At 40.6% G+C, this 22359-nt stretch overlaps 6 protein-coding genes and 2 long non-coding RNA genes across 10 annotated transcripts; 5 read left to right on the forward strand and 3 right to left on the reverse strand.

Moving 5' to 3' along the window:
• Positions 1-210: 210 nt before the first annotated feature.
• On the reverse strand, positions 211-3440 carry LOC104801584 (transcription factor MYC1-like). Its single transcript, XM_010524892.2, has 9 exons — positions 3227-3440; positions 2674-2940; positions 2253-2349; positions 2103-2117; positions 1942-1998; positions 1272-1834; positions 1011-1239; positions 422-814; positions 211-335 (listed from the first exon to the last, which is right to left on the reverse strand). The coding sequence occupies exons 1-9, from the start codon at positions 3355-3357 to the stop codon at positions 264-266; spliced, it is 1824 nt and encodes a 607-aa protein (XP_010523194.1). The 5' UTR covers positions 3358-3440; the 3' UTR covers positions 211-263.
• A 5137-nt stretch (positions 3441-8577) lies between these two features.
• On the reverse strand, positions 8578-10796 carry LOC104801445. Of its 2 annotated transcripts, none has more exons than XM_010524720.2 (5): positions 9919-10796; positions 9775-9833; positions 9477-9605; positions 9258-9393; positions 8578-9121 (listed from the first exon to the last, which is right to left on the reverse strand). In XM_010524720.2, the coding sequence occupies exons 1-5, from the start codon at positions 10621-10623 to the stop codon at positions 8903-8905; spliced, it is 1248 nt and encodes a 415-aa protein (XP_010523022.1). In that variant the 5' UTR covers positions 10624-10796; the 3' UTR covers positions 8578-8902. The 2 variants fall into 2 exon arrangements, with proteins under 2 accessions (XP_010523022.1, XP_010523021.1); XM_010524719.2 differs by having other exon boundaries at positions 8578-9151.
• LOC104801443 lies at positions 9145-9431 on the forward strand. The gene is made up of 2 exons (XR_769891.1): positions 9145-9249; positions 9322-9431. It is a non-coding gene; the product is annotated as an uncharacterized LOC104801443 (long non-coding RNA).
• Positions 10797-11315: 519 nt separating the features above from the next.
• On the forward strand, positions 11316-12107 carry LOC104801442. The gene is made up of 2 exons (XR_769890.1): positions 11316-11407; positions 11544-12107. It is a non-coding gene; the product is annotated as an uncharacterized LOC104801442 (long non-coding RNA).
• LOC104801441 lies at positions 12038-12793 on the reverse strand. The gene is made up of 2 exons (XM_019201031.1): positions 12577-12793; positions 12038-12251 (listed from the first exon to the last, which is right to left on the reverse strand). The coding sequence occupies exons 1-2, from the start codon at positions 12688-12690 to the stop codon at positions 12135-12137; spliced, it is 231 nt and encodes a 76-aa protein (XP_019056576.1). The 5' UTR covers positions 12691-12793; the 3' UTR covers positions 12038-12134.
• A 275-nt stretch (positions 12794-13068) lies between these two features.
• On the forward strand, positions 13069-14543 carry LOC104801446. Its single transcript, XM_010524721.2, has 3 exons — positions 13069-13452; positions 13886-13940; positions 14012-14543. The coding sequence occupies exons 1-3, from the start codon at positions 13165-13167 to the stop codon at positions 14368-14370; spliced, it is 702 nt and encodes a 233-aa protein (XP_010523023.1). The 5' UTR covers positions 13069-13164; the 3' UTR covers positions 14371-14543.
• A 762-nt stretch (positions 14544-15305) lies between these two features.
• On the forward strand, positions 15306-19969 carry LOC104801448. Its single transcript, XM_010524726.1, has 15 exons — positions 15306-15453; positions 15540-15741; positions 15932-16006; positions 16081-16179; positions 16307-16347; positions 16578-16691; positions 16887-17001; positions 17093-17283; positions 17363-17485; positions 17576-17656; positions 17773-18011; positions 18501-18540; positions 18625-18735; positions 18879-19354; positions 19909-19969. The coding sequence occupies exons 1-14, from the start codon at positions 15403-15405 to the stop codon at positions 19341-19343; spliced, it is 1947 nt and encodes a 648-aa protein (XP_010523028.1). The 5' UTR covers positions 15306-15402; the 3' UTR covers positions 19344-19354; positions 19909-19969.
• On the forward strand, positions 19904-22146 carry LOC104801447 (LIM domain-containing protein PLIM2b). Of its 2 annotated transcripts, XM_010524724.1 has the most exons (7): positions 19904-19969; positions 20087-20200; positions 20304-20487; positions 20836-20935; positions 21050-21072; positions 21455-21544; positions 21618-22146. In XM_010524724.1, exons 3-7 carry the CDS (start codon positions 20353-20355, stop codon positions 21894-21896), a joined length of 627 nt encoding a protein of 208 aa, XP_010523026.1. In that variant the 5' UTR covers positions 19904-19969; positions 20087-20200; positions 20304-20352; the 3' UTR covers positions 21897-22146. The 2 variants fall into 2 exon arrangements, with proteins under 2 accessions (XP_010523026.1, XP_010523027.1); XM_010524725.1 differs by lacking the exon at positions 20087-20200 and having other exon boundaries at positions 19908-19969.
• Positions 22147-22359: the final 213 nt, after the last annotated feature.

Below are 22359 nucleotides of genomic sequence, written 5' to 3' on the forward strand. Positions count from 1 at the left end.
CTAGAGGGGAGACACGGGGGAGAAAGGATGCATGAAATCCTCACTAGTCTAAAAGCGGGGGCCCGCCATAGTCCCTACTTTCGGGAAGTCCAAACGGATTTCCGTGAATTACGAGATAGTGGCGGGACAGAGATGCAACTCCGAAGAGAATGGCAGGGGCGTGCATGAGCTCTCCTAGTATAGGTGGGTTCGAGGACCCTTTGGGAAAAAAAACATCGTCTTTCTTTCTGACATTCTAAAGATGAAACAATCGCATAGTTGCTCTAAAACTCACCCGCAACTCTCTTGAGCTCTCTTTTGATCATTCCGACCGAGGCAACTGCAGCCTCACGGAACTGTGGAAAACCCATAAACCAAATCAGTCAACAATCTTAGTCAAAATCTTTTATATATATATAATTTTCAGTATCTTTATGTATACCTTGGCCTTGAGATTCAACACAAGGGAGCCGTCAAGTGTGTGAGAGCGGACGGAGAAAGCATCCATGTGAAGATTGCTTATAGCTTCCATGATATCAGCCACGATGTATTCTCTATAAGGGCATCTGATTTCGATCACAACTTCTGTTTCCTTGACCTTAACTCTGACTTCTGAATGCTCTCTCGCCGTTCCTGGGGTGCTGTAATTAACAACGAGGTTCGTGCTCTCGTAGTTATCTGATGTCCCTTCGATCAACGCAGATGGATCAATGCTCGTCTTTCTCTGTCTTTCCACGAAATCCACCGACCCCATGCACGACTCTAGCTCTTCTACTCTTGCCTCTAGCTCCCACAGGTACTTTATCGTGTTGTTCAGGATCGATTCTTTGTCCACCTGTTGGCAAAAAAAAAACACAAGGTCGCTTGTCAAAGGTTCAGTTTGATGGTGTCTTCGATAAAGGGCTCAAACCTTGTGCAACAAAGCAAAGATTCTAACTTGGATCTATTGAAATAGAAACAATATATGGAGATTTGATATGATTGATAATAATTAAAGGTATAATATCAATTAGGAATAAAATGTATATTACCTCGTCTACCGTGGGAACCATCGATCCAAGCAGCCGGAATTTCTCGTTCTCTCTTCTTCGGTCCGAAGAATCGCCGTACTCGATCGGGATTTCCTCATTCTGAACGAAGGTTTCCCTCTCAAATGTTCGCTGCGTATCATCATTATAATGCATCAAAGGGACATTGTACAAGATCTTCCGCAACACATTCTGTGGATGCTGAGGCTGCCGCTGACGGTTCACATTTGAGGTTCCACGTCGCTTTCAACGCAAGAAACTCGCGATCCAAGCAGCCGGAATTTCTCGTTCTCTCTTCTTCGGTCCGAAGAATCGCCGTACTCGATCGGGATTTCCTCATTCTGAACGAAGGTTTCCCTCTCAAATGTTCGCTGCGTATCATCATTATAATGCATCAAAGGGACATTGTACAAGATCTTCCGCAACCCATTCTGTGGATGCTGAGGCTGCCGCTGACGTTTCACATTTGAGGTTCCACGTCGCTTCCAACGCAAGAAACTCGAACTAGAATCAGAAGAAGGGAGATTCAGGGGGCGATGCTGAGGTTTGTTTCTTCTACATGCAGCGTATCTAAGAAGGGTGGAAACCGTTCGTCTATAATGCATGTCTTCTTCAGACCCCAAATCCAGTGTAACCTGACGATCCCTCTCTGAATGATCCCCGAGCTGATGAAAATTCTCTTGGCTGATCCAAAACCCGGTTCGGTTGTGATCATCGTCGCTGTTAGTGTTTTGGCCGGCGGAGAAGTCTTCTGGAAAGCAGTGTGGTTTGGAGGTGTCTAAGAAGCAAGCTTTGACATGCTGAAGCAGATTGTGATCTTCCGCAGTCTTTTCATTTTCCATGAAAACAAATATGTACGTGTGAGGCAAGCATATACAATGTAAAAAGCCATGGCTATATGGGGAGATTTGATGAAACAGAAGAAAAGTGGTACCAAATCTGTGGCGCCCAGTTCAATGACACCGCCTGAGAAGGGAAAACACACAACGGTCTGCAGAAAACATTATGGAACGTAGAGAAGGAGGGCGTGATTTCTGGATTTCTTACCCGAAAAGACCAAAAGGGTTTAATATATTGGCGTTTATATATATATACCTGAATCGAGGCGCTCTATTTCCAAGAGAACATATACAGTGCAAGGAGAGATCACATGAAAGCCAATAAGACAGAAGAGTCAGAAGAACTCGGTTCTACTAGTACTGTTAGTCCTCATGCATGAAAAACGTCTAAGTGAAGGGGGCTTACTCTTGCTAGTAAAGATCGGGTGAAGAGTTTGCTCTCCGCGTACTGGGCGTTGCAAAGCCAGATGGTCTCGCCAGTTGCCAAACTTATGCCTGGCAAGCTAACACACGCATGCCGAGCGTTTCAAATTAATGTACAATGTCAAGATTCTTATTGATCTTGCTCCATGATAATTAAAGCACAGGGAGTGTGAAAGATGTTAAAAGAAATGTATTTTACTTGCAGAAAAATATTGTGACAAAGTAAAAGAAGCTAAATGAGCAAATTTTAGTGAATTAATGTAAAACCCGGTCTAACACACTTGTCAATAAAAGCAAAAAGAAAAAGCGACATACTCATATATAACAGATATATATATATATATATATATATATATACACACTTGTGTGTGTGTGTGTGTGTATACGAGAGAGAGAGAGCAGACCCTTGGCCGAGAGAGAAGGCATAGGACATGCAGAGCAAGTAATACCACTCTTCATCCGTGAGATCTTCCGGCGACAAGATCGTGCCGTAGTCAGCAGTCGGTGTTGTGTCTCCTTCGAGCATACAGAGATAAAGCTGCCTGAGCTGTTTGCTTCTTAGCAGCCCGTATTTACAGCGAGCCTTGAATTCATCATCCATCTCTTCATCATAACTCTTCTTCCTCTTCTTCATGCCCCCGTTGTAATACCCTTCACCCCACTCCAAAACCCTACTCAAGAAACACTATTATAGGTCTTCATTTACCAAGAACGAAAAATTTAAACAGCATATATATACATATATATTCACATGCCATATGGGATCTGCGTATGATAGGAGATATATCGGCTCAATGATCGAATTCCCAAGACCCGAATTACATTATATGTGATGAACGGCAATCTTGTCGTATATCTATGTATACTCCAGAGTTTCTAGCTAGGGTTCACTTTACGATCAAAGGGGCATGAGAATGGAAAGCAAAGAAAACCCCTAAGATGTCGTTTATATATTACCCGTGTTGAGTGGGTGAAGAGCACCAGAAGATCGCATAGCTCCATTGCACACTTCTTACGGCAACTGCGAGCTGCTTTCTCAATCTCCTGTGTCTTTCAACTTCATCGTTTCCTTCCTCATAATCCCCCATTTCCAGACCGACTTCACAAAACTATATACACCAAACACCCTCAAGAGTGTTTAATCTGTATATTATTATTGAAGGCGGCCCTTTTATGCTAATAAAAAAAACACCCTATATAGTACAGTAGGGTCAAAGAAAGAGAAGGCTTTGTATTTTGTATATTAATTGAAGATGAATTTAAAAGAAAAATAAAATAAAAAAAACAAAGTCTTAAGCTTTATCTTTTTCTATCCTCTTTCTCTTTCTCAGCATGGCCCAATCAAGACTGCCTTTAAAGCTGGTAGCAGTGGCTGTGGGAAAGGAGAGAGATAGAGAGAGAGAGAGAGGCTGACTTGGGTCATATATGTAGCATTAGATTCTGTTCGCTGAAACCCAAGGTCGCGCACTTAGACTGTGTGATGCTGAAAAAAATGCAGATTAACAATCTCTTTCTTCAAAAAAGTATATTTTAAAAAAATGAAAATATATCTCTATTATTAGTTCAAAGAATAATAACTATTATTTTTATTTGTTGTTAGAAAATATCACCAGCTCGATCATCTCATTGGATGATGTAGAGAGTATGTGCAACTTCGAATGTGTTGACGAGCCTTTGAATTGCGCAACGGAGCTTATAAATTGTATGTTATATATATACATACATACATACATATGTACGTTTGCATATAAAATAAATGAAATTGTTTTGTTCTCATTAATGATAAGTATTATTTATTGGACTACAGCATCTTAAATATAACTGGTATGAGCATAGTTAATGAAGGTTTATCAAAGAACGTACATTCATAAATATGTAGTGGCAACAAGGTGGGATTCACACCCCTTCAAGATTCCACATTCCAGGCGCACATATATTTATGCGTATTACAATATTGTGCGTGATTTGTCTTAAAATTCTTATATACTTAATTGACAAGTTAATGTGACGGCAATAATTGTATCGCGATTATTTATCGCTAATCGATTGACATTTTATCCGTTTCAAAATAATTATTATTTTAGATTATTTTACAGTTTTTTAGAAAAAATAGAAAATGTCATGTACCCTTATTTAATGATAAAAACAATGTTATCATTAATAATTTATTAGAATTTAATAGGGATAAAATTGAAAACTATTGTAAAAAAATATCTTGAAAATGTAGAATGACATAGAAAATAACCTAAAATTACAAATATTTTGAAACGGAGGGAGTAATTAGCATTTTGCATTTTGTCTGTGGACATCTTTTAACAAGTATTGCCGAATATTTTTGAACGGTTTACTTTTAATATTTTTATTGTTTTACGGTAAGAAAAATAGCTAACAAGTTGTCGTGAAAAACAAAATTTATGGGGAGAGGATAGGAGCAAGAGACAGGTGGGAATAATAATTGTTCCATCTCTCGACACGATGCCCACATTATTTAGTGATGCTTCAAATTGGGTTTCTTACCGCATTTATTGCCGTAAAGACAAAAAATAATATGATGATCACTTTAAAAAAGATTATAAAAACAAAATCTATATATCTACTGTTTTCACCACTTGTTTTCCTATATTTTCTTTCATATGAAATTTCTAGATACGTGTGCATATATATATATTTATATAATTTTTAATTAATTTTTTACCATATGTTGTTAAATAAAGATATATATGTATATATATAATGTTTATACACACGCATAAAACGTGTTTAAAAATAAAAAAAATTGCTAAAACAAGTCCACAAAAGTACCGAACAATAATGAAAAAACAAAACAAAAATTCTTTTTGGAAGTTGAGAAGGAAACAAAATGTTTTAACGAGCAAACCATCCGCAGGGAAATGACAATCATTTCAATATGTCGCGATGGATATATATATATATATATATAAAGAGATGCCAATTAAAGATGATAGGGGAGATGAAGGGGACATGATTCGCAGACACGTCGGTTATAGTAACTGGAACTATTTTCCAAGTAATAAGCCATATAATTTATTATTTTTGTATCCTATATACAAGTCCAAGTGTAAGTGCTACATATAATGTCTTATATTTTACATTCAGCCGAATCCAATGATATTCTTAATAATTGAACTGCAAACGTTGTACATTATGCATTAGTATTTATAATTTCAAAATGTTTTTTATACGCTTCAGCCTATAAAATAGATTTAAAAAAAAGTAAATAAACAACAATAGCCTTGGAATATTTCCATGTGAGGATATTATACGACGACGATGATGATAATAGTAATAATCATATATGTAGGGTTTTAAACATTAAAAAAATATGAATTTTATTTTGCTTGTTGAAGTTTGTGTTGAAAAATTAATTTATTAACGTTTGGTATTTGCCATGATTTAACGGTTTAGTCCCTAATAGAACGATGACATGAAAAGTGGGCATCATGGGCTTTCACAGTTGATGAGTCAATGTCCAATCATAAGATTAAAGTGACAATTTTTTTAGATAACTATGTCCCTAAACAAATAGTCTATCAGTTGAAATAACAATTTGAGAATAAGATGGATGTAACATTCATTTTATACGTGTTCTAGACGTTTTTAGCATATATTAAAGATTGTTACGTTACGTGATTTGATATATTAATATTATTTTGTAAATACTAAAAAAAGTGATGTATTAAAAAAGACACAACTATTGTGTTTCATCTGATGACATATTATTTTCTGTTAAATGATAAAAAAATCTGAAAATTGAAACGTGTTTAACTAAAATTTAGATATCGTACCTAAACTTGCGTGACCTAGTTGTGAGAGAACATGTAAAGCATGTTTTCACTCTGGGTTTAAACCCAAGTGTGGAGAGGGGCATTCACCTGGGTTTTTTCGGTCTTCTAGGAGATCTAGTCGGATCAAAAGTCCGGTGAACTTCCGGATTATCAAAAAAAAAAAAAAAAAAAAATTAGGTATCGAGATGATGTGGAAGAGATAGAAATTAAATTTGTTTTGGACAGTAAATGAACGTAGGGCGTGTCTGGTGGAGACGAGTAAATGGGTGAGTCAGACAAGGTAATGTAATGTTCGAAAAGCTGTGACGTGAGTGGGAAATGAATGCGAAATAAAGTCCCCGTTTAGGTGTAGCGGTTAGTGTGCATTTATGAGCGACCGGACAGAAACCGACAACGAGATTGTCCGCGTCTTCCTCCCATCCTTCACTGTTCATTTTCATCTGCACGAGGGTTGAATAAAGTACCATTCCGAACCAATTTTATAAATGTTTACATAAATTAATTACTCAGATTAGAGCTATTTCCTTTCCCTTTTTAAGGAAAAGACCTATTTGATTATTCATTCTGACCATGGAATCTTATACATCTATTCTTATATATTTTATACTGGATCGGAATTTTGAAATATTTGATTATTCTTTCTAATAAAAGAATATTGAATATCCTAATTAGTATTTTATTATGTTTGGATTTAAATATCTTATTATTTAATTTTGTGAAAATGAAAGGCTTGAGATTTTGGATACATGGGCTCTAAATGTCGTCGTATATGTTCGGCCCATTTGTTCTAGGCCCAAGTATGAGTTATATATGCCACGTGTCCGATAAAACCGGCCCGTCACGAAACGTTTTTGTACTCGACGGGCCGCCGAGAACCATCAAAATTCAAATTGCTTGGATGGATCCATAATAATAGAACAGCCGGGACGGCTTCGCGTGGGTTTCGTTTCCCCCCGCCACAAACCGCTGTTCCACCTGTTCAAATTCCGGGTAAGTTTGAATTCGGGAACGATTTTCCAGGAAAATTAGAGTACTAACTACAGAGAGCGCATTCGGAGGACATCTCAAGATTTGGACGGCGGTTTCTTCGGTTAGTTCGATTCATGATCGGAATCCGCTGAGCATGGAATTCGAAGCTGCAGCGTGGGCTTCGCCCAGAGTTCCTAGTTCAGTGCCTTACAAATCTGGAGTTCGTAGTTCTAGATGGCAGTTTTGGGTGAATCCGAGACGGATAGGAGAGGATAGAGAGGACTATCAGACAGTGTTCATCAATATGTGCATCATTCAACTGGTAACTACGGAAATCGATTTGGTTTCTTGCGTTTTAAGGGCTCCTTAGTTCATCTATCGCTAGTTATGCTGGCGGTGTAAGGCTGTAGATTGCCACGAAATTGTTTGCTTGGGGTTGTGTATGCCTTCAGTAACCCATTGTGAACATACCCACCGTCAAACTTGGTCTGCCCAAGTTTGTTATCAAGCAGAACGGCGTAATCACTCTCTTTGGCCAAGTTGAGGCCCCTTACGGCCAACACTACATCGCCATTGTCATGGTCCAAGTGTATCATGTAAGGCGTGACGCGGCCTTGTGTCTGGTCGTAGTGTTTTCTCAGGACAACCTGGTCGGGATCAATGCCATAACCGCTGGGAGGGGCCCAGAGGGGATTATGAAGATCATCTTCGTAGACGGCCAGGATTAAGCGGCAGAGCCTGGGAACTGGTTCGAACTCTTCTGCTGTGGATAATCCCCAGTTCTCGCTCTCGTGACCTGCAGTGTAGAGGCATTTCCTCCACACCCAATGGGCACAACCCAAGCAGTATACGCATTCAAGGATGGGAACGCCACACAGTATTGACATGGACAGACGCACCTATCTAGCAAACATTAGATTCCCAGAACTGAGATGTGAATTCGGTATCTGCTCAGGACCGAATTATATCCTCCAGAATGATCAAAGACGACATCAAAACTCGATGCCGGAGGATTTGCAATTTTTTTCTATCTTCCTCTAGGAAAAGAGACTGAATCATAAGGCCAAAGGATGACTGAGCAGAGGCAGAAATCGACACGGATGTAACTCGAAATCGGTGATCACCGCATCAGAAGACGACCCATCAAGCGATTTCAGGGAAAATTGTTTTATAGTGTGGTAATAGGTGTGAAAGTTTCCACCTGAGCGAATCTTGCCTGTTTTGTTAGGTCGATGATCAAGTTTTGCATTTCAAAGGAAAGCTTTGACTCTGCGGGCAGGTCCGTATAGAATTTGATGAATTTTTTTGGAGGATGGAGTCATCTCTGAAATTGGAGTCGTTCTTGGTCCATGTGGAGAGCTTAGATATCAAACACCACGGCATATAAACTCAGCAAAGCCAAGCATGAAGTAAATGTAAGCCCAAGCATGACTACAGTTTTGAAACAAGAAATTCTGGTGTTGGAATTTATCTGTTACATTTGCAGCTGCCCTTGAGATATGAATAATGTCGCTGTGATTCCACAGATGAATGAAACGAATTGCAAGCAACTGCACAGGATGTGGCGCAAAAAGCTGGACAATATTTTATCATCTCCCCATATGGTGAAAGGATCACCTTCACAGTTCACATCCAGACTCAATCTCTAACTTGGGTAAAAAAAAAATCTCAATCTCTAGGATGATGAATTTTCAATCTACTTGACTAAATCTCAACCTCATAATGATGATTTTTCATCTACTACACTAACATCCCTGTTGCTCTACATTTACAGCTACAACAGCCCTGTCCCCTAAAGCCTTCATGTTTTCCAGTTCTACAACTATCCAGGACAAAATGGTTGATCTATGAAGTCATCTCATTTTCTTATCATACTCATCAAGGACCAAGAGGAGCAGCCTTCTCTGCCTGATCCTGCTGAGCTTTCCCCTTCTGGCTCGTGGAATGTTCCATAAGATGGTGGTGATTGAGATACAGGTATGTCAAGAGCAGCAGCTTTCATGAGCGCCGCTCTGTACTCTTCGCTGTGTTCAACAACAACAGAATGCTGACGTTCCATTTTTTGCTCCGCTGGAATCTGCATCATCCGATCCTTTTCCAGCATCAACTGATTAAAAAGGTTCAAACCGGAGAATATGGGTTCTGTCAGGATTCAAGGACAGGAAGAACCAAAAGCGGAACCAGTCTCAAGAACCAAAATTTAGGGTACTCACATCAAGAGCCCTCTGTGATTCCCTTTCGACCCAAATGATGCCATGATCAGAAGTTGCGTTGCAGGAGAGAACTATCTGCTCAAATCTACCGTCAACTGGCACAGCCGTCCTCACAACAGGAGGAAATCTTCCTAATCTGCAGAAGGGCAGGCTTTTGAGTTCTAAACCCATCGTCAGGTCGGAGAAATGACATCAATGCATGTGAGTACGGATAAATACCTTAAGGGCTTCCGCTCCACGATATGGTATAACCTACCAGGAGCATAAAGCCGCCTGGGATCTTTAAGCTTCTTCTCCTCAAATGTGAAAGTATCCTTCAAACACGTAATGCACAACAGACATGGCAAGCTGCGCGATCAGGAGGTCAACAACAAGATTATCAGTTTCATTTTCCTACTCAAACGCTGATGCATAATGTTTCGTCCTTGTGCCTAACGCATGGATTTCCTGTGAAATTGCAGGTCAATCATGGAGCAATTTGGAAACTGAAAGGAGACAAGGACATACTATCTTTTACCAGATAATTGACTTGAAGACATCCTCCAGAGCTGTGGTTGTCCGAGGCAAGAAATCATCCTATTTCAGTCAGAACAGCCCATACAGTTGAATCAGAAGGGATGTGAGCATCAATAGAGAATGATACTATGAATGATCGTCTCACCTGTAGAACGACAGAGTTTATGATATCTGCGTATCTCACAGCTAGATTAAGAGACATACACCTCGGAGGAGCAATAGCGAAGCATCTTATCCTCTCCCTCTCTATATTCCCCAACCTATCCCGGTTCTGAACCACAACCAAAACCAGCAAAGATACGACCCCAGCACCTAAGGAATGGCCAGCAAACGTCAAGGAATAACCCGGGTTTTCCTCGAGTAACTTGAGTAGAACTTCGTGCTCCTCCTCGAAAATCCACATGGCTGCCTTCAGTAACCCATTGTGAACATACCCACCGTCAAACTTGGTCTGCCCAAGTTTGTTATCAAGCAGAACGGCGTAATCACTCTCTTTGGCCAAGTTGAGGCCCCTTACGGCCAACACTACATCGCCATTGTCATGGTCCAAGTGTATCATGTAAGGCGTGACGCGGCCTTGTGTCTGGTCGTAGTGTTTTCTCAGGACAACCTGGTCGGGATCAATGCCATAACCGCTGGGAGGGGCCCAGAGGGGATTATGAAGATCATCTTCGTAGACGGCCAGGATTAAGCGGCAGAGCCTGGGAACTGGTTCGAACTCTTCTGCTGTGGATAATCCCCAGTTCTCGCTCTCGTGACCTGCAGTGTAGAGGCATTTCCTCCACACCCAATGGGCACAACCCAAGCAGTATACGCATTCAAGGATGGGAACGCCACACAGTATTGACATGGACAGACGCACCTATCTAGCAAACATTAGATTCCCAGAACTGAGATGTGAATTCGGTATCTGCTCAGGACCGAATTATATCCTCCAGAATGATCAAAGACGACATCAAAACTCGATGCCGGAGGATTTGCAATTTTTTTCTATCTTCCTCTAGGAAAAGAGACTGAATCATAAGGCCAAAGGATGACTGAGCAGAGGCAGAAATCGACACGGATGTAACTCGAAATCGGTGATCACCGCATCAGAAGACGACCCATCAAGCGATTTCGACTCATTTCTTGGTTCAACTAAAAAAAAACCAGAGAGAGAGAGAAGGGAGCTAGTGATTCTACAGTCAAGTCAACCCCATTACATTGACGGGTTCTAGGCGATGGTGGGTGGAGAAATAAGAATCTACTCACCGGAAATGCTCGGAAGATTCCATTAGCATCCCGCGACAGCAAGGAACGTGCCACATTGGTCTTGGAAGGTGACGAGGCTGAAGCTGATGTTGGTTTCATGGGTCGGTGTATGACCCATTTTGGTAACTTTCTGGATTTGGGTCCATCTATTCTTATTCTATAACCTCAAGTTGCAAAGGTATTGGGCTTTAAGAGTAAGGCCCATATATTGCAACCCTCGGTGGGCCATGTTGAAAGTTATAAACATTGTTTGTTCCATACGCTGAAACATTATGCTCATATAGTGTGTGTCTTGAAAGACTCGGACTTTGTTAGCCACTCACCAGACCGTTAACGCTGGCGTTTCTCCCGTAGCTCCGGCTCCGCCGTGAATACCGAGACAGGTAAGCCGGTTTTGCCTGCCGAGAAATTCGAAGCGTATAAGAGAGGACAAAAAAGTAAAAGGATGAGAGATTTTCAGCAAGGCACAAGGAAAGCACCTTCCCCGATTGATCCCTTGTTGTTGCCTCGGTTTTGCAGTTGTCGAGTTCCTGGAAAATGTCCCCCTGCTGCAGAGGTTACACATTTCAACTCTGAAGCGAATCGCTGAAGTTGTCGTGCTCAAGCGTTACGGTCGGTAATCTCTAGTCTCTACGATTCTGAATTTCGATATTTTGTTTTTCCCGATTCACGGCGATTTGTGTCTGATCGAGTATTGAATTTCTTCCCTGGCCTGCCTCGTATTTTAGTTTTACACTGGGTAGCATTTCTCGATACTATCACATTCCTCAGCCATGTTGTGTAGCAGGAAAAGGGGAGTAAGTGTGTTGTTCACGAAGATCAAACTTGGGATGGAGTTTATTTCATATTGGTAGGACAGGTTTGTCTGAATTTGTTTATGTCGTGCATTTAGCAAGGTCAAAAGGAATATACAGGACTGAAATGGAGGACTTTCTAGGTTTGTCCAAAGATTTAATCTTTGCTCAAAGGGTGGGCAATGGATTATTGTACGATTACTAATGGATTGGAGAAAATTGGAAAATATGAGCACCTTTATTCATCCAGAAACTAGACAAATGGTGTTCACTTGTACATAGAAAAACACATCTACGCTAACTGTATGTGCCATGTTTATTTTGCGTTGCTGTCGGAGTGTTGATTGTCGGTTGAACTCCCCGATTGCTCTTTCTTCGATCCAAAGATGAACCCTTTGAGAGAATCTTGAGCTGATAATATCCTCCTTTTAATCTGCAAACTCGCAAAATCTCATCTTGGTAAGAACCTCAGATAGTGCTGTTTCTGCACAGAGCATCCGTGCTCAGTAATCTATATAGGTTATATGTACGTATCCTCGACGAGATGTTTAATTGCTCGGGACACTGATGACGAAGAACAAAAAAGCCCATAATGGCATGACAGAGACAGCCGGAAGAGACGAAAACATTGATAAGAGATTATGAAAGAAGGTAGTCAACGGTGGACAAATTTATGAAATATCTGTGAAGAAGATGATCTAAAAGAGCTTAAAAAACCATCGACCAATCAGGATGCCAGAGCAGAAATCAGAGCTTACAGGATCAAGGACGTTGGGCTCGGGACCATAATCTGCGGTTAAGAGGAAGTAGGAAGCAACTACGGTCGCCACCATTGTCGTTCTCCTCACGATCTTATCGGTTCGGGGATCCATCTCGACGAAGAAGCGCAGGCGACGAAGGGCTTTGTCGATTGCAGATGGAGAAGGAGATGCCTAGAAAGTATAACCTATTATTCGCCCTTCCCGATGGTTGTACGCCGCTTACATGTTTTAGGGACAGAATGCAGGACGTGTCATGTACACCTGGACGACACAACATGCAGTTGCGTTTAACGCAGACGACAAGACACCGCTTTTGTCACCCTCGCATAGACTGCATGACGTTTCGCATTTCAAGGAACAAGCTTTGTAGCGTTTTTACATCATCCAAACAGCGAAGCGTACAATCGGTTTAAAGGCCGATGACGGTTTTATAATCATCAATGGGCCTTGGCCCAACAGAGAAAACAGAGAGCCTTATACTCACACGGCGTCTCTCCGACGGCTACCTTTCGGTGCACCTCTGAAACTCTCGAGTGGAGAGAACTTGGAGATTTGCTTCCTGCCAGGTTGCAGAACACCGTACGAATGGAAGATCCTAAGCTAGCACCAGGAGGCTCGACGGTAGAAACGCCGGCAGCGTCTCATGATCTCCATCCTCCGCTGGCCTCAGCTCATGTATCTCCGCCTCCGGCTGACGGACCTCAGCCTCCGCCTCCGCAAACGGCGTCCGCGACGCAGCAGCCTACGCCGTCAATTATGGATGCGCAGGGTAGGGGCCGAAAACGACCGCTTGAGTGCAATATGCAGATCGAGAACTCCAAGTACTTCAAGATGCGTCTCATCGTCAGAGATCTTCGCCCTCTCTTTCTAGAGGTATGGTTTGACTGCTGTTGAGCGAAATTCAGCTCGGAATTGGGAAATTCCCTTAGTTCTCCTCAGATTTCGGGACTTTATTTCCAGGAAAATACCATCTGTTTTTGATAGACGAGAGGATGCCTGCAATTGGAAATGCTTTAGAAATTTATGTAGGAATAATCTGGGGCTTTACTCGTACAACTTGGAAGCTGATGGCTGATTGTTTCTATGTCCCTCATTGTTGCCTCGAGCAATGCGTCTAACCTTTTGGGTTTTATGGTCACTTGAATTTCTTTCCAAAAGTTTTCATCTTTGCATAAGTTGCCATGTTGGATGGAATTTGGTGGATGAATGATAGGATCTAAGCATTTTTTTTTCCTTGCTGGTTTTGGGTTTCTTTGCTGTGGGGAAAAGGGAATGTAAAGCCTAAGATTCCGCTGGTCTCGTGCAGCTGCTTCGAACTCCCGACTTCAAGAACTGCAAGGCAGCCAGAGAAGTTCAAGAAAGTGAGCTCCAGAGCCCTGCTTGTCTATTTGCTGTGATCGAATTGATGCTGAGTGATATTATGTCATTGCAGAGATGAAGCTTGTGCTTGAACTTTACCAACAAATGACTGGAGAGCCAGCCAAATGCGAGGACGCACCAAAAACCCAGTCCTTGTCAAATGGAAATGTAGTTGATCAAATTCTGCAGGATGCCAGCGTGAAATCAGTTGAAATGCAATCGTTCCAGACCGGAGCTTTGTCTGAGAAGCATCAGTCCGAAGGCAACAATAGCGTAGGAGGAGACCCGGTCGTTGGAGGGTCTGCCTTTGGGTGGAATTTCGTTACCTTTGGAGGCACTGAACCTGTGTTCTATGGAATGACAAAGGAAGAGTACAGAAGCTCTCACCCAATTACCAAGGGAGAGTTAGGCAGTCGAGTTGCTGAGACATAACTTACTCATCCCATCACCTTGTAATTTTGTACAAGCCATGTTTGCTGCTGAATTCAGGGTGAATTTCTAAGAGAGCCCGTTAATTTATGTTTCATTTTTTTTTTGTAATGTCTGATACCAACCAAATGCATATGCAGCCTCTATTTTGTATAAAAATGGGAGATTGTGTTATACACACATATATGTATAGGTCACCGTATACATGGAAAGTGGGGAGTAAGATGAGCTCAAAGGACAGAACTTGATGGAATTCAAGTTGAAGTACAAGAAACAGATCCTAGCGAGGTGAGCTTTGGCCATAATCACGTTACCTTTTGTGTTGGAAACAAGGATTGAATGCGGATGGAGATCATTTGCATTTGCTATGAAATAAAGCAAAGACGTCCGAAATCAAAGACCAAGTTACTAATAAATGAAAACATAACCATTTCAAAACACGCCACAAGTTCCTCAACTTAAATCGTCTTTCAGCCTAAATGACGGGCATTTTACTCAAATGACCCAGTTGGGTCGCACAAATTTCATCGGTACACCATTAAATTTTTTTTTAACTTTTACACCACTTTTCGGTTAAAAAAGTCCAAAATATCTTTTATTTTTTATTTTTTACGATTTTATTACGATTAACATATAATTAATATACAATTAAAATAAGAAGTATTATGATGGTACGAATATGAAAGTGCAAAAAAAATATAGTTATTTTTAAAATTTGATAGATAAATTTTTTGTCATCTTGTTTAGAATTAATTGTAACTGTATTTAGAATTAATTATGAAGTCGCAATAATAAAGTTGTTTTCGAACGAATAAATTACAAATTTCGGTAATATAATCTTTTCAAAAAAAATTAATACCTTATGTTTAGTTTAGGTGGTGTACCGCATAAATTCGTGCTAGCCAACTGGTTTATTTGAGTGAAATGCCCACAAGAGACTAAGGTACTAATAAATAAGAACCAAGAAGATTGCAAGGTTTCATCCAACTTACGTACAGATCGTGATCTCCTCCAATTTTCTCCAGTCGTACTCTTATGGCGAAGCTAGATGGCAACGACGACCTCCGCAATTGTGTCATCACGCTGGTAAGAGATTCTTCTTCTACTTTTGCTTATCCATGGCGGTGTATTCCCGTTAGCTGAGAGCTGTTAGTGATACGATGGAATTGCAGAGGGAAAATCCGAAGAGGCGAAGGGATAGGGTTTGCGTTGGTTGTGGAGCCGGATTCGGAGGTGATAGACCCATGGCGGCTCTCAGGTTGCTTCAGAGAGTCGAAGGTATTCACTATCTTGTCCTGGAGTGCTTAGCCGAACGGACGTTGGCTGATCGGTGGCGGATCAGGGCGTCTGGTGGTGATGGCTACGATTCTCGTGGTATGATTCCGGTCCTCATTCGACTTTTGGCTGCTGCTGTTGTCATCAAATCGAGATTCTATTTCGTTGGATGGGTTACAGCATCAGTAACTGTTTTATTGTTTGGGATAATCATGACAAAGCAATAAACTGAAGATGAATGTCATGTTTATAGTTTCGGGATTAGCCATGATTTTATGATGTTTTTCAGTTACGGAATGGATGCAAATGTTACTACCACTAGCTCTGGAGAAAGGCGTTTGTATAATCACCAACATGGGTGCAAGTAAGTGCTGGAGCCCTTTCTCCATGAATTTGATGCTTTTTCTTTATCGAATGAACTATCCTTTGTCTTGGTAGTGGATCCTCCCGGGGCAAAGAAGAAGGTTCTTGAGCTGGCCAACGAATTAGGGCTCAATGTTTCTGTGGCTGTCGCTCATGAGGTGAATATTGACTCAGGTAGTAGCAGAAAATCGTGGAAGGCATTTTCTTCTCCAATAGTGGTAGTTTCTTTCCACTAGTTTTCTGTATCATTCTAAAAAGATGCAATACTTAGCTTTTGCCCGCTTGGTTTAAATTGGTATAGGTTCCGGACCGTCTTTTGATGTTCAAAACTTCTCTGAGGGGGTATGCTCCGGTTTCTAGCTTCTACTTTAATGTTCAAATGGAATGTTTAATCAGATGATGCAATTATTCAAATGGATTGCAAGACATGAACAAGTTTATGTGAGAGATGTAATATGTAGGTTCTGTGAGGGAGGAGTTTCAACTTCGAATTATTACAGCGACATAGCCATTATAATTAAGTTTGTCTCCATTCCTGTGGTTGACAAGTGGGTGTGTTCTACATGGTAAAGGGTGCTAGCACATATCTTGGAGCTGCTCCTATTGTCGAATGTTTGGAGAAGTATCAGCCAAATGTGATAATTACTTCGCGAGTTGCTGATGCCGCCTTATTCTTAGCCCCAATGGTGAGGACTTGTTACCGCTGTAGTTGTTCAATAAATGAGCCTGACTATATTGCACAGACATCTGCTCTTGGATTTGCAAGTCAGTTGAGATATATAGTCATGTTCACCAATTCTTTTTTCCTCTGCCTAGATTAGATAGAAGAGGCTGTTTTGTTGCTATATATGGACTGGTGATCTCCTTGTTTGCATAATTAGGTTTATGAATTAGGTTGGAACTGGGATGAGTTGGAGCTGCTAGCTCAGGGAACTCTTGCTGGCCACCTTCTAGAGTGTGGTTGTCAGCTCACTGGTGGTTACTTCATGCATCCAGGTGAGTTTTGTCTTTATATGCAAGTAGAAAGTTCCATGGCTGCTATTAGTGATTAAATCTTCAATTTTTTCTTGTGTCCTTTCACCTGCAGGTGACCAATATAGAGACATGCCTTTCCCTCTTCTCCTAGATCTGTCCCTTCCTTATGCAGAAATTAGTTGCGACGGAAAAATATGTGTGGCAAAGGCTGAAGGTAGTGGTGGGGTTTTAAATACAAGTACTTGTGCTGAGCAACTTCTTTATGAGGTTGCTGATCCCGGTAATTACATTACACCTGATGTGGTAAGTCAGAGATGCAAAATCAAGAAGATTAGAGCTAGAAGCACTATCGAAAGTGTTGACGTGAATATGCTCGATGCAGGTGATTGATATACGAGATGTTTCTTTCCTCCCGTTATCAGACTGTAAAGTACAATGCAGCGGGGCAAAACCATCTGTTGATGCAGTACAAGTTCCTGAGAAACTCTTGCAGTTGGTTCCAAAGGTTGTTTCTTCATAGAGGATGTTGGCACAATTAGACCAGTACTGAAGAAGAACCCAAGTCTTATCCTAAGATCCATATTTTTCTTGTCAGGATTATGGATGGAAAGGATGGGGAGAGATATCCTATGGAGGGAATGGAAGCGTTCAACGTGCTTGGGCCTCTGAATTTCTGGTAAGTTGTTGGCCCGATTTGAGTTTGCTTCTTCAGAAAGACTCCTTATTGCGTCGAGCTAATGTTGTTTCTTCATTCCTTAACACGTTGGCACCAAATTTCTATTTATTTTTCAGGTTCGATCATGGATGGAAGAAACTGTTCCTGGTGTTAATCACCGTATCCTTTCTTATGTGATTGGACTCGATAGTTTGAAGGCAACAAGTAATAGTGCCGAATCATCATCTTGGCAGCCTTGTAGAGATGTTAGGTTACGTATGGATGGGCTCTTTGAACGGAAGGAACATGCTCTCCAGTTGACCAAAGAGTTTACTGCTTTATATACGAATGGGCCAGCTGGTGGTGGTGGTATAAGGTAAGTAATCCAATGCTTATGACAGTATTATTGTTGCTGAAGCTGTGAAGTGTATAGCTTCCTGTATTTATTTGGTCACACATGATTTCGCTACCCCTGTTAGTCATTAAGCCCATAGACTCAAATAAACACCCATATGGCTCTCACATTTTTGTTTTCCATATGCTAACCCATAACGAATGTATGTAAGAATAAAAAGATCCTAGATCTGTAATATTAGATCCATGTAGATGTAGAACGTTTGATCTAGTGTAATCAAACACCAAACGGTAAATTGAGAAATTGTAGGATTAAGGAACTGATACGTGCATATATCCCGTCGCTTTTATGTGTGTTTCATAATGGTTATATTCTTATATCTTGTGCTGAATTCTTTTGTACTGGCAAAATCCCATTTTCATTGACGACTTGCTTTTGAGGAAAGAGAAAATGTGGTGTGTAAATGGTCTGTTGTTGGTTGACATGGCTACTTGTTGTAACTAAATGCAGCACAGGATACAGAAAGGAGATTTTTCTTGAAAAGCGTTTGGTATGTTTTATTTTCTTGCAACTTTTTGTTAGTAGCGCTGCAACAAGCAAGATCAAGTCTGATGTTATTTGTTCGGATATCCAGGTCAACCGAGAATCTTTGTACTGGAAAACTGGAGTACAGCACACCGACATGTCAAAATCAGTGAACCATGAACATCGTCCTGAAGTTGTTACCGCAGGGAAAGTTTACAAGGTAAGTACTTGCTCAAATGAAGTTGCTTAACTGATCCATATTTGCAGAGACCGGCCAACAAATTCTGGCTTATAGATCTGGTTATCCTGTGTACAACCATAAACTATGGTCCAATAATAACAAAAGTTTCATCGTATGTGTAGGTCCATATGGAAAATAAAACTTCCTCCCTCACACTTGGAGGCCATTCTTGTATGGATTCATTTGCAGTCCCTCTCTCTCATGCCCCTGCTCCTGCTCCATCTTCCCAGAAAATCCCACTCTACACTGTTGCTCATGGTCGGGCTGGGGACAAAGGAAATGACGTGAACTTCTCTATAATACCACATCACCCCCCAGATGTGGAGCGCCTTAAGCTCGTCATTACTCCTCAGTGGGTGAAGGGTGCGATGTCAGTTCTGTTACAAACCTCTTCCTTTTTGGATATTGATTCCAATCGGATTGATGAAAATGTCACCGTGGAGATATATGACGTTAGAGGGATTCATGCTCTGAATGTTGTGGTCCGGAACATTCTAGACGGTGGAGTCAACTGTTCTAGAAGAATGGATCGACATGGGAAGGCCATCTCAGATCTCATCCTGTGTCAGCATGTTGTCTTGCCCTGATTAAGCTTCTGGTACTCCCATGTCCCAACCACTTTCCCTTACCTTTTTTATGTGCTTAAATAGTCTGTATTAGATGCTTATGTTTATCTATTAATGACTCAGATAAATATTATTCTCATATTTTCTCTACGAAATATATGCTTACAATTTTGAGATTTGTAATTTTAAAAGCAAACACAAAGTATGGTCTATATAATAGTATGTTTCCAATAATGATACTATTCTAGGGATTTTTGCCTTCTCTACTCCACCAGGTCCATACACACCTCTCCATATAAATTATGTAAGTGTCGAATTTTAGTCCACGTATGTGTCTTGAAAATTGTGTAAATGCATTTACGAATGGAATTTGAATTAGAAAAATTTACTTCAAGTTATTTTTAGTAAAACATCTTATATATACAACTGGATATGATGATGATGTTCTTTTACACGAGTCGCGTATCATATATATATAGTACATACTATATATACATATATATATATATATATATATATATATATGTGTGTGTGTGTGTGTGTAATGTTAAATGTGAATAATGATAAAGTGAGGCTTGGCTTGCAGATATGCAAATGCAAGGCACTAACATCCGGACATGGGTTGCACCACCTCATGAAATAGCAAGGTACAGTTGCCTTACCTATCATCCTCCTTAAGATTCTGTGTTGAATTGGTCAAAAACCACAGCCCTTGTTTTGCTCTTCCACCTAATTTTGTCTCATCCAATTTCCACCGTTGCCAGAAAAAAACATGGAAGAGAAAAAAAGGAAAAAAAACTCTCCGTTATAATCTCACAACAGCTCAGGATTTTGTATAAAACAAGAAAAAGACATAGCTGGTTCCTCCTTTGTCTGAGGTTAAAATCCTTTGGTTTCCTGTGGAAACACCTTTGTTCCTTCTTTAATAAAATCCCTCAGACAATCTCTTGATCTGATTAAAGAAAAAACCGGATCATTCAGGATCTTGTAGCCGTTTCTAAAGAAGGAACAATAGAAGGAAAAAAACAAAATGTCATTCACAGGAACCCTCGACAAATGCAATGCTTGCGACAAGACTGTGTATGTGGTGGACATGTTGACCCTTGAAGGAATGCCTTACCACAAGTCTTGCTTCAAGTGCAGCCATTGCAAAGGAACCCTTGTGGTATGTATCATCTTTATCTTATCTCTCTGTTCATTGTTTGTTTTTCCTTCATGTTTCCCAATAGATAAACCTTGATCCCCATCAGTCTTGCTTCAGATTTTGTGTTTGGCAATTTCAAATCAATGTGAAATTTGTGTGTTTCGCGAGAAACATCTCGGAAACCACATTTTCACTTTTTTTTCAAGATCAGTCCCTTCCTATTTAATCTGTGGTCAAATTTGAATCTGTTTACGAAATGTACATCTACATTCCGAAATATGTTAATCTCACTCAACAGGCTGAGGTATGCATGCATAATCATTTTTCTTTCTCATAATTTCTGATGGGAAATGTAACTTTGGATGGCAGATGAGCAACTATTCCTCCATGGACGGAGTCCTCTACTGCAAGACTCACTTTGAGCAACTTTTCAAGGAATCAGGGAACTTCAGCAAAAATTTTCAAACAGGTTCTTTTGTCTTATCCTCTCCATTTTACCTATCATACAAAATTATTCTTTGATGAATCATTCTTTCGTATCTGTTTTTAATTTTTGCTAACCGTGAATCATTTGGTCCCTCAGGAAAATCCGAGAAGCCGGAGCTGGTACGCTAGTCATTAACCCCTATTTGTTTTATCCTCTCTTAAGACCTACTAGATGATTGATCCATAGGATCTCTACCAAAACATAGTTATACACAGATCATGAGAATAGTTTCAGATTATGTGTCACGCCCTTGTGGGACTAAACGATCGAATGCTGCATCATGGGGGTACTATTGAAAATTTGCATGTTACATCATCAGCGATTACAATGGCATTAATACTAGAATCGACCCTTTCTCAAAATCTTCTAAGGTGTCTGAAAGTTGGGGTTCGTTTTTGGATTGTCTGAAATTTAGGTCCTTTTGTTTTTTGAAATGTTCCCTCTAAGTTTTCGGTATTGAGCATCATAACAAGAGAGAAATATGTGTTGAAACAACAACAGAATAGGACACCAAGCAAGCTATCATCGCTCTTCAGTGGAACCCTGGACAAGTGTGCCGCTTGCGAGAAGACCGTGTACCCTCTCGAGAAGGTAGGTTTGTTGGATAGAATTCCTCCTCTTTCTTTTTAAAAAGTATCTGAGAGAAATGGCGATGAACAAACAGGTGACGATGGAAGGAGAATGCTACCACAAGACATGTTTCAGGTGTGCTCACGGTGGATGTCCACTGACTCACTCGTCCTATGCCGCCCTGGACGGAGTCCTCTACTGCAGGCACCACTTCAACCAGCTCTTCCTCGAGAAAGGTAACTACAGCCATGTCCTCCAGTCCGCCCACCATCACCGCCGCACCTCTTCCGGCAGCACCCCTCCCCCAGAGCCCACCGACTCCGCCCCTGTCCCCAGGATCGATGAGGATGATGACCAAGGCTCTGAGCCTTGATCTGGATTTTCTATGTTGATTTCACTTCATATGGATTATATATATATATATATGTTGGGGTTAATTTGATTCCGTTATGCAGGACCAATGTGTTATTTTTTCTTTCCTTTTTATAACAAGTCTTTTTGTTGGATCCATTTGTTTAACTGAAAGGAAGAAAATTTGGGTGTATTATGATGTGGTTGGTGGTGGTGTGTTCTTGTTCTCTTCTCGTTTTGTAATATGAAGCTTAGAGCGCCTCATTTCTTTCTTTTGTTGTTTTCTCGGATATCTTCCTATACATTTGCCCAAACATGTTTTGAACTCCATCATCTTCCGTCGACGGATATTCCAAGCCTTTGTTCAATGTTCGTCACAAAATTATTTCCTCTTTTTTTTTTTAAAAAAATAATTAAAAAACTACTAACTGAAGAATGTGGGCCGACCCCACAAGGAGCCCAATAAAAAGCAAGCGACTCTACGC

Source organism: Tarenaya hassleriana, unplaced genomic scaffold (genome assembly GCF_000463585.1).
Source record: "Tarenaya hassleriana unplaced genomic scaffold, ASM46358v1 Cleome7, whole genome shotgun sequence".
Taxonomy (NCBI): Eukaryota; Viridiplantae; Streptophyta; class Magnoliopsida; order Brassicales; family Cleomaceae; genus Tarenaya; species Tarenaya hassleriana.

Excerpts from the sequence above, each read along its gene's own strand:
- LOC104801584 (XM_010524892.2), bottom strand. The coding sequence starts at position 3,357 with ATGGGGGATTATGAGGAAGGAAACGATGAAGTTGAAAGACACAGGAGA. Across the intron at positions 2,350-2,673 it reads GCCTTCTCTCTCGGCCAAGG|CTTGCCAGGCATAAGTTTGG; the intron begins GTCTGCTCTCTC and ends TGCGTGTGTTAG. Across the intron at positions 1,835-1,941 it reads AACTGGGCGCCACAGATTTG|ACTGCGGAAGATCACAATCT; the intron begins GTACCACTTTTC and ends GAAAATGAAAAG.
- LOC104801445 (XM_010524719.2), bottom strand. The coding sequence starts at position 10,623 with ATGTCAATACTGTGTGGCGTTCCCATCCTTGAATGCGTATACTGCTTG. Across the intron at positions 9,606-9,774 it reads GTCTTCAAGTCAATTATCTG|CTTGCCATGTCTGTTGTGCA; the intron begins GTAAAAGATAGT and ends CTGATCGCGCAG. Across the intron at positions 9,152-9,257 it reads AATCACAGAGGGCTCTTGAT|TTGATGCTGGAAAAGGATCG; the intron begins GTGAGTACCCTA and ends CTTTTTAATCAG.
- LOC104801441 (XM_019201031.1), bottom strand. The coding sequence starts at position 12,690 with ATGGATCCCCGAACCGATAAGATCGTGAGGAGAACGACAATGGTGGCG. Across the intron at positions 12,252-12,576 it reads AGCCCAACGTCCTTGATCCT|ATTAAAAGGAGGATATTATC; the intron begins GTAAGCTCTGAT and ends GCGAGTTTGCAG.
- LOC104801446 (XM_010524721.2), top strand. The coding sequence starts at position 13,165 with ATGGAAGATCCTAAGCTAGCACCAGGAGGCTCGACGGTAGAAACGCCG. Across the intron at positions 13,453-13,885 it reads TTCGCCCTCTCTTTCTAGAG|CTGCTTCGAACTCCCGACTT; the intron begins GTATGGTTTGAC and ends GGTCTCGTGCAG. Across the intron at positions 13,941-14,011 it reads AGCCAGAGAAGTTCAAGAAA|AGATGAAGCTTGTGCTTGAA; the intron begins GTGAGCTCCAGA and ends ATGTCATTGCAG.
- LOC104801448 (XM_010524726.1), top strand. The coding sequence starts at position 15,403 with ATGGCGAAGCTAGATGGCAACGACGACCTCCGCAATTGTGTCATCACG. Across the intron at positions 15,454-15,539 it reads GCAATTGTGTCATCACGCTG|AGGGAAAATCCGAAGAGGCG; the intron begins GTAAGAGATTCT and ends ATGGAATTGCAG. Across the intron at positions 17,657-17,772 it reads CTTGGGCCTCTGAATTTCTG|GTTCGATCATGGATGGAAGA; the intron begins GTAAGTTGTTGG and ends TTTATTTTTCAG.
- LOC104801447 (XM_010524724.1), top strand. The coding sequence starts at position 20,353 with ATGTCATTCACAGGAACCCTCGACAAATGCAATGCTTGCGACAAGACT. Across the intron at positions 20,936-21,049 it reads CAGCAAAAATTTTCAAACAG|GAAAATCCGAGAAGCCGGAG; the intron begins GTTCTTTTGTCT and ends TTGGTCCCTCAG. Across the intron at positions 21,073-21,454 it reads AATCCGAGAAGCCGGAGCTG|AATAGGACACCAAGCAAGCT; the intron begins GTACGCTAGTCA and ends AAACAACAACAG.